At 41.3% G+C, this 21247-nt stretch overlaps 1 protein-coding gene across 8 annotated transcripts in view; it reads right to left on the bottom strand.

Moving 5' to 3' along the window:
• MARK3 (microtubule affinity regulating kinase 3) overlaps nucleotides 1-16480 on the bottom strand; it is a 66606-nt gene extending 50126 nt beyond the window's left edge. For 3 of the 8 annotated variants that reach the window (XM_035105356.3, XM_088673499.1, XM_088673501.1), the window contains exon 1: nucleotides 15441-16480. In XM_035105356.3, coding sequence (XP_034961247.1) covers nucleotides 15441-15503 — 63 coding nt within the window. In that variant the 5' untranslated portion in view covers nucleotides 15504-16480. Of the gene's footprint in view, nucleotides 1-3286; nucleotides 3326-15440 lie in introns of all 8 variants that reach the window. The other 5 variants (XM_035105365.3, XM_035105375.3, XM_035105337.3 and 2 more) reach the window with 3 other exon arrangements.
• Nucleotides 16481-21247: the final 4767 nt, after the last annotated feature.

The following is a 21247-nucleotide window of genomic DNA, read 5'->3' as shown; positions in this document are numbered from 1 at the left end:
GTTGTAACTGCAAGACGTGATGAAATGCAGGCATCAGTTTTAGACAAACTCAGTAACATCAATGATGCCACTATATTCTGCATCCAGAGGACCAGTTGAATTATCTAATTCTATCACAATTTTTAAAGGTCTTAACACTAAAATTGCTTGATCTGAAGGAGAAGTGTTAATGTATAAGAAATGATACGTAAGCCAACTGCTATCAAGAGCCAACTGAGTAACAACTGAGTAACCTACAGTGATAATAAAAAGTTTATTCTGCTCCTTCTAATGATGTAGCGCAGGCCTATTTGCTCTGACATTTATGGGATGTGCTTCTGTACACACACACACTCACACACACACAGGAAGGGAAAAAGAAGATGAGAAAAATGACCGGGTCACTGAGAAGACATTCTGATCCAAGCAGCTAGACAAAATAAGCAAACTGTCATATACCTTACAAACATGCACCTAAATTGTTTCTCTATACTGAAAGTGCAGAGCACTTTCTACTAAGGGTGTGCACTAACCAAAAGCCCTTTGCTAAAGAGCTGTGATTAAAAAGCTCTGGTAAAATCATTGGGTATTGTATCTAGAGTAGAGAAGCCAGCCCATTCACACAAGAACTTCTGCACAGCACTGCTTGCCTCCCTCTCAACCTCCCCCCACCAATCTGTTCTGGAGGTTCCGCCACTCAAAGCAATTATGGAGGGCCATGAGGCACAGGGAGAGCAGAGGGGAAGTTTTTGTGTGCAAGTCCTTGTGCCAATGGGATGTTTTCATTGAATAAAACCTATTCCCTTAAATTAGTCCTGTCACTGACAAAAGAGCTCTCCCTCCTACCACTCACACGCTTTTCTTATAGGGCAAGCTTGGGTCAAAAAGTTTGAAATTTTGCAGATACAATGCATGGCTTTTTTACACATCCGTATCTCCGTATCTCTCAGTGCAGGTGGCGCTGTGGGTTAAACCACAGAGCCTAGGGCTTGCCCATCAGAAGGTTGGCGGTTTGAATCCCTGCAACGGGGTGAGTTCCCGTTGCTCAGTCCCAGCTCCTGCCAACCTAGCAATTAGAAAGCATGAAGTGCAAGTAGATAAATAGGTACTGCTACAGCGGGAAGGTAAACGGCATTTCCATGTGCTGCTCTGGTTCGCCAGAGGTGGTTTTGTCATGCTGGCCACATGACCTGGAAGCTGTGCGCCAGTTCCCTTGGCCAGTAACGCGAGATGAGCGCCACAACCCCAGAGTTGGTCACGACTGGACCTAATGGTCAGGGGTCCCTTTATCTTTATTTATCTCTGAATTGCCCCAGATTACTTCAAGGTCCATATTTTAGCTCAATATGCTTCTGAAAGCTCTTGCCTTGTCCTGGACAAGCCACAAATCTGTTTGGGGTGCCCTATTTCAGTTCCTGATTTGGGATTCATTCAAATCTGATGCACTTCTAGTTTCTACTATGTTAAGGATCATCTCACTGGCAGTAAATATTAGCCATCAAGACAACTGTAGAGACTTCATTTTAGTTTAGTAGCTGTGGCATCTTGCCAAAAACACCTCAGAGACTATCAGCTGGCAAAACAAAGTGAAAAAGAACTTGCAGTCAATATAAGATGAATTTAATCCCTCTCATTCTAAACATCAAGTATGTTGTGCATGGACAATAGCATTCCTTCTGAAATTATTTTACATGATTCTAAATAACCTACACTAGCAGCTTTAGCTGTGTGTGCACACAACAGGTCCTATGCTATTCATAAAGGGAAAATATTGTGTTGTTTTGAGATTTTTACAGCATTTTTTCTTTAGTCCTGTGCTTGAGAATGCGTCAATAAGGTGAAAGGCTCTGTGGAAAAATATGGTAAACTAGCACATAAAGGTGATAAAATATAAAACTATGCGAAGAGTTCACTTCCCTTTAGAAACCATATTTGGGACACCACATTTTCTCATTTCCTCGCTTCAGTCTTCAGCCATTCTCCTATTTTCATTTTTCTTCTATCTTTTCCAACATACGGTACTTCACAATTTATATCCAAATGCCACCCCACCTCATTTATCTTTTCTCCCCATTATCCTTACATCATTTTATCATCACTTCCAACCTGATGGGCCCTGACCCAACTAGCTTATCCTTCCGTTAGATGCAGGGCTTTGGTTTTTAATTACTGATGGAAGCAGTGGGAGGGCCTCAAGAACTAATAAAAAACAACAACACAACGTTACATAAGGTGTGCAATATAACCAGCAGTCTTTGTTCAGAGGCTGAAACTTTGTGTTGAGTTCTCTGTATTTCAGTGCCAAGTGAAGAAGCCAATGGATCAAAAGCTAGTGGAAAAGTAAACCCTAGAAACATCATTGCATGAAGACTATGCTGTGTTCCTGGGCAGCCCACTTCAGGGCTCCCTACCAACAGACACAATGAGGAAACTTAAGATCTACTTCTCAAGTAACAGATTTTGGGGTACAGTGGTACTTCTACTTACGAATAACTATACTTATGAATGTTTCTACTTACGAATGGAGCTCCGTCCACCATCTTGGATGCGGTTTAGATAGGATTTTTTTCTACTCACGAATTTTTAGATAGGGTTGCTTCTACCTACGAATTTTTTCTCCCAATGCATTCCTATGGGATTCGACTTACATTTTTTTTCGATTTATGAATGTGTGTTCGGAACGCATTAAATTCGAAAGTAGAGGTACCACTGTACCATTAAATAGGCAAAAGCTGCCCATCATATAAGATAATGAGGGTGCCATTTGTATATCCCACCAAAAGCACCAAAACTTCTGCAGTGTTCAAAGTCAAAATACAGAACAGGGCACAGTACAGGTCAGAAAACAAGAAGAGGAAACCTATTTATTTTTTAATAGAAATAGTAAAGCCTTCATTTATGTGTATTCAAATCCTTCATTGTGGAAAATTGATCCAGAATCTGATTTAAGAGCTGGCAGCCGCTGAGAAGTCAGCAATATACAGGAAGAAAGAAGCACAGATAAAAGCTGACAAGCCCTGGTTGAACGAAACTATCCTGACAAAGCAAGAAGGGGCGTAGATTTTGTCCTTGTGATGGGAGTCACTGCCTTCTCCAGTTTAAAAACTTTTAAAAGTCTACAAAATGCTTATGGACAGGGTTTGTGATTTCACAAGCTACTTCCTTGTCAGCAACTGAGCAAGATCTTATCTTCTGGAAGGACAGGAATAAAACAGCAAACTAAGGAGAGAGAAATAAATTGCGTAACATGCATGCATAGAAAAAAGGCAGAAACAAGCCAGCTTTTTGAATAAAATTTATAACCCACCTTTTCAGAAAAGCTTTCCCCTACTGATGTTCCGGCATCCTTTCCCATTAAGAAAGAAGCATGAAGGAAAGCAAGAAAAGAAAAGAAAAATGAACAAAAATAAAACCTGGGAAGTGTGGTGTTGGAATTTTAAGGAAATACTTGTGCCAACTTTCAATTTGTACATATTGCAAAAAAAGTTAACACATTGCAAACATTAGCAGCAACTCAAAGAACAACCATTCACCAAGGTTAAAAATTTCTTGACTGACTTATTCTAAAAAAGTAACCTGAAGATGAAAAACCTGTCATATGACATTTTATACCCACTGAAGGGGATAAAATCTTATAATATAAACCGTGTGCATGCTTAGAAGAATTAGTTTATTTAAGGAAACCTATATTTATTGTATTCTGCAGGGAAGTTGCAAGTGCAAATGCTCACCTAAGCACGAAAGGCAACAGAAATAATTCATATGTTCAAGTTGAATACTGTAATGCACAGCAGCCTAAACCTATCTATGAAATATTTCAGCTATAGTAAAAAGAATCATCATTAAGATATATCTCTGGATCCCAAATAAACTCAAGCGGATAGCAGTACTGTAAAGCAATAAACCTTTAAGAGCAAGTGTGCAGGAGTAATTGAGGATACACCTTCAGTTTTACCCTACCACATAATCTGTATTTGCACTCTACACAATTTCCTCCCCTAACTGCATGAACACACTTCTGTAGCATGGGCATAGCCGGCGTGGGGGGGGGGGGCAGGGGCAGGTGCTCCTCCCCTAAATCAATACAAACCTGAGGTTCTGCCCCCTCACAAAAGCCTGCCTCCACAACAAAGAGCCTGGCTACACCCACGTTCTGTAGTCTAGACAGGAAGTTGTGTAGGCAGCAACCTGCTCCATCCAGAAAGATGCTGTAGTGAGTCAATTAGTGGAAAGTGATCTCTCTAGAAAAGGGAATTATCCGAAAAATATATATGAATAAATCCAACCAACATTATCACTATTTCTTGGGAATTCTTTAAATGTGTTTGATTTGGAAATAGAACACATTAAAGGTAATATGTTAAATTTCAGGTCAGAAACACCCAAGTATTTGTGCTCAATAGCAATCGAGTAGTCAAGCATCTCTATTACAGGACCATCAAAAACAAGGTTCTGTCAGCATACAGAAATGACACCTGTTGGGCTACTTAACTCGAAACTTTGCAGACATTATCTACCCAATGTGATCTTTCACATTTATCGCCAAAGCAGAATGTCTAGTTGCCATTTTGGGGCAAGACCGCTTTAAAGTTTTTCAAAGGACTGCCTGCCTGTGATTGGTTAAACACCTGGTTAGTTCATATGGCAACCTTGAGTTAGGTTAAGAACTTTGATAATTTAAATAAGAAAAGTCACTTTATCCAGGGACAGTCCACATTTATATTGGCCTATTCCTACCTCTCTTTCTTAATGGTGACACAGACCATTCATAACATAGGAATATTCCTGGGCAGTGGGCTGGGTAAGTGAAGACAAGCTACAACAATAAATTATAAAATCATAAAATCATTCATAACTATAACTGTAACGACTGCACTTTGCTTCCTGAAATTCATTCTGATTGTGCAGATAAAATTTAACTGATAGAATTCTACAGGATGTTGTATTAGTGTGTGAAAATACTGTAGTCAAGATCCAATGATCCCCAGGCATGCACCTCCAGATGGTTTAGATGGCATGCGCCATCTTGGCGCTCAGGCATCTTCACTTGGTTAAAAGCGGCCAATAGATGCAAAATACGCCTGGCTAATTTTGAACACTGCTGCGTGCACTACAGAGTCCCATCCCATGCAGCAAGACCCACAAGTAGTCTGCCCATACTGACTCCCGCTCCACACTAAAACCTCCATCCCTCCGCAAACCCACATAATTTAACACATGAACACCCCAAGTGATATCCAACAAACGAGTTCTGTAAGCAAAAAGATTTCCACTTATGCAATGGAATTTTTCCTCCACCTCCTATTTTCTCCCCATGCCCCCCCCATCTGCTCCATTAAGCCAAATGGGAACCTGTTTTTCCACCATATATTTATTGTTGTCATTCTCATGTTGAGGGGGAGATAGGAACAAAGTACGGTAACATCTGAAGCAAGAGTAATTTTTGAGGCTTAACAGAGTCTGCCTGCCGGAAGGTTTTTCACTGATCAAGGAGGATACGGAATTTAAAGAATATAATGCAATCCTGTGTCAGAAGCCTCTCTGAACAAAAGAGGGCCATATCTGTTCATTGCACACATTTTAAATAATTAATAATAACAAAATGTATGCAGGTAACAGTTTGTTTGTAGTTTCCCCTCTTCCCAGAATAATTCCGTAACTTGGAAATAATGCACATCTATTGTACAAGTTTCATGCCAGACCAAGCATTGGTAAGGATTAAGGGCACTAACTGATAGAATAAGAGCCTGTGTAAATACTTTGGGAGTGGGGAGAGGATTGTGGTTGTTTAACTGATCCTGAGAGAGAACATGCTATCTTGAATGTTGTATAGCTCCTTCAACTGCTGCCCATGGCTCATGGGTTTTGGAGGTGACTCAGATCTGTACGAGATTTTTCTAGGTCAGCCTAATGACATTTTCAAATTTATAATTTTAACTTTCAAAAAATGATGTGGCATGGCAGGTCATTAAAGGTAAAGGTAAAGGGACCCCTGACCATTAGGTCCAGTCGCGGACGACTCTGAGGTTGCGGCGATCATCTTGGTTTACTGGCCGAGGGAGCCGGTGTACAGCTTCCAGGTCATGTGGCCACCATGACTAAGGCGCTTCTGGTGAACCAAAGCAGCGCACGGAAACGCCGCTTACCTTCCTGCTGGAGCGGTACCTATTTATCTACTTGCACTTTGACATGCTTTCGAACTGCTAGGTTGGCAGGAGCAGGGGCCGAATAACAGGAGCTCACCCCGTTGCGGGAATTCGAACTGCCGATCTTCTGATTGGCAAGCCCTAGGCTCTGTGGTTTAACCCACAGCGCCAATAGAATAAACACTACTGTTAAGCCCTAGACCAGGGTCTTCCAAACCTGGGTCTCCAGCTGTTTTTGGACTACAATTCCCACCATCCCTGACTACTTGGTCCTACTAGCTAGGGATAATGGGAGTTGTAGTCCAAAAACAGCTGGAGATTCAAACTGGGAAAACCCTGACCTAAACCAGCATAAGCTCAACTTCTAACACTGTGAGCTGCATTTCAGTCTATGTATTATTCACAACACAGTGTTCCATAGTGTTTGGAGTGTGAACAGAAGTGTACACATAACTGAGAACTGTCAAAAAACCTTTAATAAAAAAAACACTGAGAACTGTCAACTATATCCAACAATAGTTACAGAACTACCTTCTTATGTTCAACAAACCGTAATGTTTTAGATGCATTTTCTTCACTTAAAGAAAATCTACTCCAGATGGCAACAAAGAATGCAAATAATCACTCTCAGCTACACCAAATACAATTAGGTGCAATCTGTATATTCTTGCCAAAACTACTTTTTTAAAACTTGCAAAATTACAAATGTATTTGAAATCCCAACTTTTTTTAGAATTCTGTTTCCTAATGTAGCAAGCTATAGAACAGCTAGGAAACCTATTTTCACTTCATATCATGAATAAGGTACTGTACACAGTGATGCTGTGATAGTAGCACAAGTTCATAAAATGATACAAACTGTCCTTGGACAGCGTCTTTGCTATACTGTATAGAAAAATTCAATCTCAGTAGTATTGTTCCAGTTTTGATATTCTTTCAGGCTGCCTTTTTTCCTTAAGGCCTTGACACTCAGCCTCACCTTCTATCTTATTTCATCCACTTACCCTTGAAGTCCCCAACTCATCCTCTTGGCTTCTATGAAATTAGAGCAGCTAAGCCTATGGCTAGTGCAGACAGAAGCAAGATGTACTGAATTCAAGGAGACTCGATATATATAGATATATTAGATATATAATCTACAGTCAAACCTTGGTTTGCGACCGCTTCTGTTTCCGACCACCGCGGACCCGGGTTCCGCGGCGCTCAGATGCGCAGAAGCGATCTGTGCAGCGTGTGCGTGCGTAGAAGCGTTCTATCTGTGCTTTATGCACGCGCAGAAGCGTGCCTCGGGGAGCGACGAACTCGGGAAGTGACCGGCTTCCCGGAAGCAATTGTGGTCGTAAATGGAGGTATGACTGTAATTGCCAAATTGTGCCTTAAACCTGGGTTACGGTCTCCACAATGGAATGTCTAGGCGCTGTTTTCATTTGTTTTTGTTTTTTTTGCAATGGAGTACATTATATTATTATTATTATCATCATCATCATCATTATTATTACTGTATTTCTATACCGCTTTATATTTTAAAGAACAAATCTCAAAGTGGATGATATTAAAACATCAAATAAAACAATGCAGAATAAAACAAATTCAAGCTTCAAGGAAAATATTTCAGATCCTTCTCTAAATGACATCATGCTTTCCCCAGTCGCCAACCCAGCATCCAGAGATCTTCATACGGTTGCAATTGGACCTGTGCCAATCGTGAAACATGCCTGGCGCCTGGCTAATTTCGAACACTGATTGCAGCCTACGCGAGGTCCTTCCAAAAGGTTTGGGGAAGGCTGTGGGTAGTTTTTAAGAGGTCAGCAAAAACTGATGGATAAAGCATTGGTAGGATTTTGTCAGTAAAGAACTTGTGGTCTTCTGTGAACTGTGGCTTTGGCCAAATTTTTATTTCTGTTCCTATACTCATTTTCACATGCTCATTTTCTGCAAAGGTTGTTTTAATCATGTGGGACTTCTGCAAGTGAATTAAAGCAGAATCCACAAAGCACTTGGTTTGCTGTGAATATTTTAGACCAAGTGCAACATGTCTACCTTAATCATGTAATCACAGTGAAAACTTTTACCAATAGAGAATCTGTGCAGCCTTTGCTCTTTTACACACTTTCAATTCTTTTATAATTTCCATTATTTTATACAAACTCTCTTTCATATGGTGTAAAATCCTGGGGATGGAGCAAGTGTTCTTTTGTAAACAAACCAGTCCCTAAAAATAGATCCAGGGGAACATATTTTGCAGTTATACACCTTGAGCTACTGTGCTCTACTTCAATGTGAAAAGAATGCAAGGTCGATTTTGTGTAAGAGCTAGACAACAGGACAGCCAGAAGCTTGTAACCAAAATTAACACTCCAATTTAAATGATAAAATATTTCATTGTGCAAAGGCAATCCTTTATGTTCTCTTGGCTACTAGCTTCTTCACCTTCCCAATCATACAGCTCCTAAGACTGTTAAACTGATTGGCCAGGTATACCTGCCATACAATAATCAGTTTAAAAAGTTGACAGCAGACAAAGTATAATCTTTACAACAAATAGCTTGATCGCCTTAAAACATATCCTAATTTTTCCTCCACATTAAAAAGTACACCCTAAAAAAAAATCAAGCCTTCAAAGGCAACTAGCGTGAAATTATTAAACCCACAAAAAGGGCACGATTCAAGAACAGTAGTGCATTAAGTAGCCAATAGAAAGCTAACAAAATTGACCTGTCAATGCCTAAGTACATGAATCACTGGATCACCAGCATATGTGGTCAACAGAGTTCTTCTTACTGTAACATTTTCATGTGTCAGTGTAACTATATTTCACATACAGTTTAAGCGTGTAGGTCAAAGGCAAGCACACATACTCTAAATATAGAATCCCATCTGCAGCCAACCTGCAGACTGGGGAAGACTGGCAAAGCTGGGCATCTTCATGCCAAGGAGCTAGAAATGGGAACAGCCTAGCAGCCAAAGGAGTTTAAGGCCTTTAAGGCCAAGGACTATTAAAATGCCAAAATTCAGCCTCTCACTTGCACTATTATTTTCTCAGCTCCTGCTTACGGTAGTTACGTAAGCAGAAGTAATCATTAGTTTGGGCCACAAGTATGCTGTAATAATGTGATGTTATAAAGAATGAGTACAACCTAGCTGCTATTAATCATGGGAAACACAAATTTAATTGCTAGAGCCGTGCAACAGCATAACCCCAAATATCTGGGTGCCTATATGGTGAAGGTGGCATTAGATTTAATCACAAAATAAAAAGATAAAGGTGCATAAATGGGAGGGGGGGGCTAGAAAGAAGTGACACACCCAGAATAAGGAATTATCCAGCAATAGCACAATAGCTTTATTGTAGTGCAGGAACATTCAGAGTGGATTTTGCTTTTAAGAAAAGGGAGAATCTGTAGCATGTATCCGAGATTTACTATATCATCCGAGTGACACAGACTTTGTTCACTGATCAAAACAAGTTTTTACTGACCTCAGCACTGAAGTGTAAATATAGCAGCTGAAGAGCAAGATGTAGTCAAGTCTGAATCATCAATAAAACTGCAAACTAAGTCCAATTCCCATATAGCCATTGTTAGTAATTATGTATGAAGCCAGAAGGACACCCAATGGTCAAAGATCTGAAACTGATGTTGGAAAGCCCCTGTTCAGATTTTTATCCTGTGATTCAGTGACGTGCTATTTTTAACTAGTCAATTTTTGGCCAAAAAGTTCACTTACAGATTTGATCCACGAGGCTAGCTATAATAGGAGCTTTGGGAGTTCAGTATTTTAAAGGTCAAACTCCAAATCTAAGAGGGCTACATAATACAACCTCATTTATTCCATTGCCTTGAAATAACCAAGGACATATATACCAAATGATCTAAAATGGGCAGATCCATATTCAGATTATCAAAGTATGCATACTTTGTAAGGTAAAAATGGCCACAAAAGGCCCTTTTTTGATGTAGTAGATAGCTCTGATTCCACAGTGCAGTTCCAAGTATATGTATCTGACTGATAGCACAATCCTATGCAAACTAACCAGGGAATAATGAACACAATGGAATTTACCTCCACCTAAAAATGCCTAAGACCATACTGTGAAAACAGTAGCAATGCACAGCCCAGCAGCAGATATAATGTGGACCAGACTTCATAGCAATGCCCACTGCTGATGTCAAAAGTGTTACTACAGAACAGAACAGGCTCTATAAACAGACCTATTAGCAAAGACAATGCTGTATCTTTTCATTGATCAGCTATTATAGCAGAATTCACGATGACATCCACAAGGCAGACTGTACGGAAATTGGGTCTCATTTCACGCCATAAATATGCCTTCAAAATGACTGAACAAAATGTGTAAAAGCTTCCAGGAACCTTGATAGTACTTCCTATGGGATGAAGGGTAGTCTAGAAATACAAACAAAAAACAAAGGACAGGCTGTAGCTCTGGGTAAAGAATCTGCTTTGTGTGAAGAAGTTCCCAAGATCAATCCCTGGCATCTCTGAGTAATGCTGAGAGAGGACCCCACTTGAAATCTTAGAGAGACACTACCAGCGAGCAGAAATTATTCTGAGCTACATGGACCAGTGGTCTGACTTGCTAAGGCTGTTTCCTGTGTTACTAAATAAATAGCACCCAGAAAAATTCAATTCAAACAGAAAGCGTTAGGAGTTCCTTCCCCCTTATGCTTTCCAAGTCAGCTCACTGAGCCACCCCTGAATCTCCATCCTTTTTTAAAAAAAAAAAATTAAAGTAATCCAATTTTCTGCTGGAGAAGCAGTGTAAAGACTGCTTCACATGCCATTGAGTGTTAATTTTCAGCATTAAATAAAGCCAGTCTCGCAAAAAGTGTCAGAAATTAGCTACCGGTAGGTGCCATGTGCATTTTGCGACTGGTGCAGGTCCAATAGTGACCACACAGAGATCTTTGGGTGCCAGGTTTGTGACTGGGGAAAGCACTTAGAAAGGATCTGAAATATTTTCCTTGAAGCTTGAACTTGTTTTATTCTATTTTATGTCTGAATGAGTTGTAAACCACTTTGAGATTTGTTCTTTAAAATATAGAGTGGTATAAAAATGAAATGAGGAACAACAACAACAACAACAAACTTCACAGGGGGGGTGTACCTAGAGATTCCATTGTGGCGATGATTATAAACTAGGTTTAAGATGCCATTTGGTGATTAGATTATATATCTGAGTTTCTAAAACTGCTCGCAAACTGAACATTATCTAACGACCTACAATACTCAATAATCACTTCACACAAGTTACATACACCAATGCACTACATCATGTGTAAAAACCATGAAGATGCCCATTCACTTTTTTCAAAGCTACTGCTTGTAGGAAGGCCTGCCTGGCTAAAAGATTACATTAAACCAAGAACAAATGTTGGCCTCTCAATTCTTCAACAGAAGGAAACTACAAGTGCTAGTTCACACATAACAAAGCTAGCCTTTGGGGTGCTGCCTCCATACCGGCAGCATGGCAGAAGAAGCAGGGGAAGAGCAACTCAGGGACTTCTGAGCAGCATGCACCAGCATGCAACTATGTGATAATGTGATGTGTGAACAAGCTCCAAGTGTGAACAGTCCCAAGAGGCTACAGTCTCTGACAGGAAGGGACATGTGGGATGGGCTGTTGCTGGTATGTGAAGAAGCATAACAGTGGAACACACATCTCAGAGCTGCAACTATATCAGATGTGAGGAACCTTTGGGCCTCCAGTTGTTGCTGAACCATAAGCCCCATCATCTCTGCCTACTGCTCATATTTGCTGGGGCTTATGGGAGTTATCATTCAGCAACATCCGGAGGGCCAAATGTTCCCAACATCTGAGCTAGATAAACTCTAAGCAGAAACTGAAGGCTTAAGTTCACATGAAGTAGCCACAAATGTCAGAATTCAATAATCAAGAAGAGATTCAGAATCAGCTATCTGAGTTCAGAGCACAATGGCTGTCTTTGGACATTCATAATGTTTAAAGCTTAAATTGATTTTGGAGAATGTGATTGTGCCTAATGGTTTTACAAAAGAAAAATGGGCTTCTGCACTGACTTGTAGGATATGTCTTCAAAATTAAATATAGTTCAACTTCAAGCACAGGCAAGAACAATGCTCATTCAGCATTTTTCTAGAAACTAATATGAAACTGTAGTAAACATTATCTGTCTTTGCCAATAAATGTTGTAGATTGCTACCTTGGAAAGTTCAGCATTGGCTCAATTACATCCCTCCCAGGTAACAGAAATAAGCTTTAAAAAAATGAGTATAAAGAAATTCAGATGGCAGTCGCATGACTAAACCAAAGAGCAATTTCTTAATTTATTTAGGTGACTTATAATCTGTTCTTCATTAAAATCAATCCTAGACATACTAAAACAAAGCAATAGAAAAAAGCAAAACACAAAAATAAATCAAATCTATTATAGCACTTTGGGAGCAACAAAAATCTCTTGCGGTCAACAAAACAAATGCCTGAGTAATTAAAAATGTATTTACATGGTGTCTAATACTTACGACCCAAATCTGCAAGATGAGGGCTTTCCACCATCAGAATGCTACTATAAAAGACACCTTCTCACATGTTGCTACATAACACACCATCAGCAAGTACAGCTCTGTTGACCTACCTGACCTCAAAGATTTGGGGGGGGGGGGGTAAACATATACGGGATCAGGGAGTCTAACCAATACTTGGGTCCTAAGCCCCAGTTTTCGTTCTATGCTTCTTTCTTTAGGACACACTTTCAGAATGAAATTTTGCTCACGCCACACCTAATTTTTAATTGGTAAAAAAATACATTGGAAATAAAAGAAGACACAACTCATAGCAGTGCTTGATTTATAACAAAGTGCATAACTACTTTAGAATGCAGTGTTTCTCAAAACTGGGTCCTCATCTGTTGCTGGACTGCAGCTCCCAATCATCCCTAGCTAGCAGGACCAGTGAACAGGGATGATGGGAGTAGTAGTCCAACAACAGCCGAGAACCCAAGTTTGATAAACACTGTTATAATATGACCATGGAATATCCAGAATGTATAAAACAATGCAGCTACATTAGAACATGAATCACTCTCATGATTGTCACTGAATCTTCCTGCCACACTTGCTATCCTCTCCTGCCACACCAGTGTGGTGCACCACATCCTTTGAGAACCAGTGACCTACCTGTTCCCCCACTAAGCATTGTCACCACACTTGTAATGGAAGAATCTTTCAACCTGAAGAAATTACAGGTGTAAAATGTAAATTATCAAATTTAAAATGCAATCAGGAAGCACTGAGCTGTGTAATCTAACGCTAAGGATCCTCCTACAATCTAGTACTTGCATGGTCAAGTGCAGGCCTCAATATAAATATAACTCACTACTACCTACGTGCATCCTCCGAAACCAACCAACCCAATTCAGCTTAGTATGCAAGCTGGGACATGATCAAAGAGGGAATGCAACTAAGCAAAAAATCTAACAGCATACTGTTTTAATTTTATATTTTTAACAAATGGGCTACCCACAATAAGTTTAAGAATTGATCTAATCTAGAACTTGAATATCCACACTGGAAAATGGTATTAAGACAGTTCCCACCAAATACTTCTAAGCCTGATGAACTTGCTGATACTGTACTAGAGTGATCTAGCTAGTAAAAGAGTTAAGTGGTCAAACCTACTGAATAAACCACAAGACAGACAATGAACTACAGAAGTGTCCAACACAGCACAATTTTCTCTAAAAGACAACTCTGGAGGCCTGGAATGAAGTCCACAAAGATTCTATAATTGAATTACTTCATTAACTCTGGCTGAATATAGCCTTTAGTTCTTTTTATAATCTTTAAACTAAAGTAAACAAAGAATAGAGAAGTTTTATCTACTATGTCAATAAATCCAAAGACTTGACAATGCAACAATTGTTCCGCTGAGCATATTTTCCATCTCTATCTACTGGTAAGCATGTTGCAAGTATCCTTAGTCAATCACAATGAATAGGCCAGCTAACACACACACTGTACAGCACAAAATATGCATCCAAGTAAGTATGTTTTTCTCAACAGTGGATGGAGCCTATTGAAGATCTTCCTTCTCCAAAAAGCCTTTTAAATGGTGATTTTTATTCTCATTTAGATAGATGTACTGAACTTGAAATTGTTTTTATACCGTATATTTTTCATTGTTTAACTGCTTTGGGATCTTTTATGGGAGGCAATTCATAAATGAGATAAATAAAACGCCTTCTTTCTTGGAGCCTATCAGAAATTTTTAAGTTTACAATAAAACTGGCTATCAGATAAGCAGCACACACAGGAGATTTGTCACTTGTGTCTTCAGTCCTGTATCAATGGACATGCTGCCAATTTCTTTGACAGAAGGAATTTGCATTTGAAATCATATTGATAGCAAACCTGGTGTTCCAAAAGTTAAAGAAAATATTCAACTTTTTCTCTCCAAATTCTAGAGACACCAAACGTCCAAACCTTTATTGTAATACAGCATAAATACCTCTTAATTCACATATTTCATTTGAGAATAATTCAATTTTCTTTAGCATTTATGCAACCAGCCTCAAATGCTATATATGAAGGTAGATACAACATCTAGATCAAAAGGGAGGGGGTCCTTTAAAATCACCTAAGTGACTGCTAACACAAGGGCTTACCCGGTCACTTATGAGATATACAAATCAGATTTGAAATATATGTTATCTAGGTCACTCAATCCAATCTTTGTCAGAGGAAAAGAACCATTCTTTACCATTCTAAGTTTATACATGATCCACTTGTAATGATTAGCATATTTTATGCCCAAGAACATCTGTTCTGATTATCTGTTACATTCTAAAGACATAAGACTAAAGTGTGAGTGACTTAGAAAGAGAAGTGAGAGGGATCCCAAGTTTAAAGAGAAGGTTATTGCAGGCAGGCCTTGATAAGAGCTTCCCTACTGATAACATTCTTCACAACAACCTGTACAACATCTGTCACCAGATGTCCAGCTGCCAGACAATGAATGTCATAACAGTAGAGCAATGGATGCCCTAGGTGATGTCAAGATGTCCTCTGAAAGGATTTCAATTATCACAGTTTGACCGCATATTATCAATTTCATCCGAACTTCAAACATCCGTATTTTCATAGAAAACAGCACATTTCCACCCACTATTTAATAACCCATATCATGATACCTCTTTTAAGATGGAGGCAAAATATACTATGCTGCATACTGTGACATTTAACACCAGGCGTTTAAAAAAAGGCATTCAGCTTACTATAAAATTCTCATTACAACAATGGACAATCCTGAAGTACACTCACGTTTTCATTCACGGTGGGCAGTTCATTCACTGTGGGCAGCGGAGTTCTAGTGGACATTTTCATCCACTTGCGCTGAAGCACCGTTTGCAATGGCAAAATCCAGCTAACGTATGGTGTATAGAGATATATAAAATCCTAACACCCCCCCCCGAATAGTTATATATATATATATGTGTATGTATATATATATATATTTACAAAAAAGAGAGCATTTTTACTGCATGATAGTGGTTAGGAAGTACCACCATCAAGGGTGGGGGTGGGTGGGAAAAGAAGGGGAGTGTGGGGAGGGAAATCCGGCTTGCTTCCCCCTTCTCCACCACGACCCCCGTTTCTCATCTATATTCCAGTCTGATAATGGAGCATTGTATCCTCCCAGGAGTCTTCAGGGATCATCCTACAGACAAGCTTAGGATCCTTCGAAGGCGGCAGCGGCGGATTAAAGAAGACGGGGGTTCTCACGGAGCACAAAAAAGAGGGGTGGGGAGAAAGAGAAGTGTGTGCCTGTGTTAGAGAAGCGGGGGGAGGCAGGGAGGCAGACGAGGAGGCAAGAGCCGCTTCTGAGGAGGGAGGAGACGGGGCTGCGGGCGAGCAAGGGCGGGGGGGTGTTTCGGGGAGCTGCAGAGGGAATCCAAGTGAGAGAAGGGGATAAACCGGAGTCGGGGAGGATGAACCCTCTCTCAGAGCTGCCCAGGGGAGGCTTCTGTCCCCCTCAAAGGACCCCAAGCCCCGCTTCACCGGGCCTCGGCGCTCATGCCTTTCACCCTCCGCCCCGACTCCTCCTCCTCCAGCGAAAGTCCCGGTTCCTCCTGCCGCCGCTACGCTAACAAGAGCGGGCCCTCCTTCCGCAGCGAGAGGGGTCTGGCGCCGAGCCTTCCCTTCTCCGACACACCGAGAGCGGAGGAGACCCGCCGCCGCCACCGAGCAGGCTTCCTCCTTCCTCCCCACCACCCACCCCGCTTCAGCCAGAAGCAACAGCAGCAGTAGAGCCGCCGCTCCCGGATGATCCAAGATGGCCGCCCGGCTTCCTCTGCTCCGGCGTGAACCGGAAGAGACCACCCCCTGCACGGAGCGAGGCCGCTGCTCCTAATGCTGGGGCTGCGGGGAGAGAGACAGAGAGGGATGGAAGAGGGCGCAGGCGCAGCCGCGCGTGCTGCGTTTCCCAGCCCCCACTCCCTTGTTGCTAAGGTCCCCTGGAAGGAAGGGAGGGGGAGGAGCTTTGATTTGGGCGCGCGCTGTTGGTTTCTCTGGGGGGGGAGGGGTATTCCCTCCTCAGGAGATGATGATGATGATGATTATTATTATTATTATTATTACAGTACTACTAATAATACTACTAATAATAATACTAATAATACTACTAATATTTGTATACCACTTTTTATCCGAAGATCACAGGGCTGGAAGCTGGGTTATCGCCTCAGAGGATTATTAATATTATTATTTATTAAATTTGTATACCACCCTTTATTCAAAGACCACAGGGCTGGAAGCTGGCTTAGTGCCTCAGAAGATTGTTATTATTTATTAAATTTGTGTGCCACCTGTGACGGATTGGCCTGGTGGGCAAAAGAACTCCAGGGTGCAGAGAGTTAAACCCCAACCTCCTGGATAAATGACGCATTCCATTCCTGAGGGGCGGGACTGCCAGGAGTTTAAAAGGAATGGGAGGCAGTTAATTCGGGGGAGAGGGTTGTTGGAGCGAGGGAGAGTGTGGGTAGGCGTAGGAGATCTTAAAGTGTTCTGAGGAGTTTAATTAAGTTATATTATCTAGCCATTGTTAATTGAAACTAAGAATATGATCTAAGAGCCTGTACACATGAAACCATTACGCGTTTAAAAGACCTCTAGTAATAAAGCTTTCTTAAATGTTAGTGGATGTGCTTAGTTATTCCAGCTGGGTATCTAAACTCACAGAAGTGGTGGCTCAGTAGAGGACAAAACTTACCTCGGGAATAGAGGCGACAGTTTGTGTCCTAGAGTTACACTGAGGAGGCTTAGGAGGCTAACCTGGGGTGCTACAAAGTTGCCAGAGTGGAAAGGGCAAACTTTTGCAGTGGGGAATCAATCTGACTGAGACCCTTTACTGTAGGCAAGAGGTTAGTCTGTCAAACAGCCTGGAGTTTATCATGATACCAGGCCATGTAAGCTGGAAGACTCTCTTTACTAAGAAACCCAAGTAACAGGGGTTTATTTTAAGGCAGCAGGAGAAGTGGGGGGTGGTGGTTTCACCCCGGATTCCTGTGTCACATTTTTAGTAATAGAGAGGGAGGACATTTCGTCACATATTAAGAAGGATCCCCGAAAGTTTAGTGACAACGCCGGGACTGGGTTTGCCGCATATTAATTGGTGGCAAAGTCCCTGGTTTCGTCGCATTATTGGTGGCAGCGTCGTGATCTGAATCCACAACCAAAGTCGAAGTTTGTGGGAGTTTGAAGATAATATTTTCCAGAGAGGAAAATGGCACATTTAAGAAAAGCAAGAGAGGCTAAAGGGGATGAGAGGACAGAAAGGGCTGAAGAGAGCCCAAATTCTGAAGTTCAGCTTATGAGACTAAAAAATTAACAATGGCACCCTCCATCCAATGATCAGAAGGCGGAGGAAGGCGGAGGAAATGGAGGCAGTGAGAGATTTTACTTTCTTGGGTTCCATGATCACTGCAGATGGTGACAGCAGTCACGAAATTAAAAGACGCCTGCTTCTTGGGAGAAGAGCAATGACAAACCTAGACAGCATCTTAAAAAGCAGAGACATCACCTTGCCTACAAAGGTCCGTATAGTTAAAGCTATGGTTTTCCCAGTAGTGATGTATGGAAGTGAGAGCTGGACCATAAAGAAGGCTGATCGCCGAAGAATTGATGCTTTTGAATTATGGTGCTGGAGGAGACTCTTGAGAGTCCCATGGACTGCAAGAAGATCAAACCTATCCATTCTTAAGGAAATCAGCCCTGAGTGCTCCCTGGAAGGACAGATCGTGAAGCTGAGGCTCCAATACTTTGGCCACCTCATGAGAAGAGAAGAATCTTTGGAAAAGACCTTGATGTTGGGAAAGATGGAGGGCACTAGGAGAAGGGGACGACAGAGGACGAGATGGTTGGACAGTGTTCTCGAAGCTACGAACATGAGTTTGACCAAACTGCGGGAGGCAGTGCAAGACAGGAGTGCCTGGTCCATGGGGTCACGAAGAGTCGGACACGACTAAACGACTAAACAACAACAACAAGGAAAAGCAAGGCATTCTGGGGTCAAATAAGAAACCAGGACGGCTTCTGTAAATCAGGGATGTCTCTGGAAAATATGGACACTTGGAGGATCTGTTCTCACCTCAGATTATTATTATTATTATTAATATATTACTGTCAAAGGGCTGGACGCTGGGTAAGCACCTCAGAAGATTATTATTATTATTATTTATTAAATTTGTATACCACCTTCCATCCGAAGACCACAGGGCAGTTCACAACATAAAAATACAAAATGAGAACACAAAATGCATTAGAAAACAAAAAACAAACCCATAACCTCCTCCGACAAACACATTTAAAAGGCCACAGAATGATAATCAGCCAAAGGCCTGGTTATAGGGAAATGTTTCTGATAGGCTGCTGAGGAAGAGCGTCTATTTTTGTATTTTCATATTTGAACCACCCTGTGATCCTCAGTATGGAAATTTAATAGATGACAATAATAGTAAGGAGTCTGCCCTCCTCTTAAAGGTAAAGGTAAAGGTAAAGGGACCCCTGACCATTAGGTCCAGTCGTGACCGACTCTGGGGTTGCGGCGCTCATCTCGCATTATTGGCCGAGGGAGCCGGCGTTTGTCCGAAGACAGCTTCCAGGTCATGTGGCCAGCATGACAAAGCTGCTTCTGGCGAACCAGAGCAGCACATGGAAACGCCGTTTACCTTCCCGCTGCAGCGGTTCCTATTTATCTACTTGCATTTTGACGTGCTTTCGAACTGCTAGGTTGGCAGGAGCTGGGACCGAGCAACAGGAGCTCACCCCGTCACAGGGATTCGAACCGCCGACCTTCTGATCAGCAAGCCCTAGGCTCTGTGGTTTAACCACAGCGCCACCTGGGTCCCTCCTCTTACACACAGGTAAATAATACAGTATATTATACCTCCCAGCAGTAGTCATACATATTGATGATAATAATAAAAAAAATCCATTTCCTCTCAGAGTAACGCATGCTTCCTGGTTAAAGTATGGGGTTGTTGCAGTCAAGGAAAAGAAAAGGCTTGCTTGTGGCACCTCAAAACCAAAACAAAATCCCCTAAATCATATTTATTCTGGCGAAACAGGTTGGATGACCACTTTCTAGTGGTTTTTTAGTTGTTATTCCTAAATTGTGGGGGGTTGGGCTAGAATGAAGCTTGGGGTCCCTTTCAGCTCTACAATTCTATGCATCTTAAGTCTACAGATGTGTTCATGGTCCTGCATGTCTATAAAGACACACACACACACCCCTATGCAAATATTAGTTACAGGTAGGTAGCCGTGTTGGTCTGACGTAGTCGAAACAAAAAAAACAAAAAAAATTCCTTCCAGTAGGACCTAGAGACCAACTAAGTTTGTCATAGGTATGAGCTTTCGTGTGCATGTACACTTCTTCAGATACACTGGAACAGAAGTGTATGCAAATATGTGAGTGATTCTAGGAACTGAAGTGCCTTCTAAAATGTGGTGTTTGAATTAGCCCTTAGGGAACTTGAGTGTTCTTTCACTTCCCCCTTTCATTTAACTGTGACAGTTGCCAAGCTGATATTGGCATTTGTCTTAACACACCATGGAAGTATTTTTTGAAAGCATCCTGTCTGAATTTTCCTTATCACTATGTCATGGTTTTTGTACAGTTTGCTATATGAGCATCTTCCTTAATGAAGAAAGCCTTTCAGGGCTATGAGCTATTGAGCCACCCCACCTGCTTGAGGTGGGGTTTAAAGGAGAAATTTATCAGCTGGAAGGTAGTCAGTGAATGAAAAATAATACAGTACCATTTTTCAGCTACCTGGCAAGAAAGCAACAACATGGGAGAACTGGGCTTCAGTAATATGTTCTTTTTGATGAACACACTAGCACTATGTGTCTATTGGATGGGCAAGTGCTCCTCCACTAATTTTTTTTTTTATCATAATGAAATTTACTCGGGGAAAGGCTATCCTTGGAAGTTCCTACTGCTTGGGGAAGCGGGGAACATGAAGGTTAGGATTTAAGGTATGAGAGAGCCTCTTGTCTGAAACTCTGGAGTAGCACTATCCTTCCCCAACCTAGTGCCCTCCACAGGCTGTGGACTACATGTCCCATTAGCCTCAGCCAGCCATACCTGTGGAGCCTGATGGGATGTGTTGTCCAAAACATCTGAAGAATGCTAGGTTGGGGAAGACTGGCGAAGGCAGTACTGATTTAGATGGACTAATAATCATTAAAGCAGCTTACCGTGCTGTTAGGCTGCCCCACCATGGCTGATTTTCAGGATTTGATTTGATTTGCTTCATTGTATTCCCGTGCTGCTTTTCATTCAAATTAATCCCAAAGCAGCTTGCAAACAATAACTAACAATAACATGATAGAACATCATAAATACAGCATAAATCATAATTAACAGATCATCAGTAAAACATCTACAATCCATAGAACACTGTTGACAAAGCAACAGCTAAAAAATAAGCTAAACATAACAACTAAAGCAAAAATCCTATTATATGATTAACAAATCAATAGTGGAGGTGGGCATGATAGAGGTTTTTAAATTTCTGCATGGTGTGGATGAAGTTAATAGAATATTCCCTCCTCTGTCATACTAG

Source organism: Zootoca vivipara, chromosome 1 (genome assembly GCF_965207765.1).
Source record: "Zootoca vivipara chromosome 1, rZooViv2.hap1.1, whole genome shotgun sequence".
NCBI classification, from domain to species: domain Eukaryota; kingdom Metazoa; phylum Chordata; class Lepidosauria; order Squamata; family Lacertidae; genus Zootoca; species Zootoca vivipara.
Note: the sequence above shows the minus strand (reverse complement) of the source record. Positions and strands in the feature narration are given on the sequence as shown.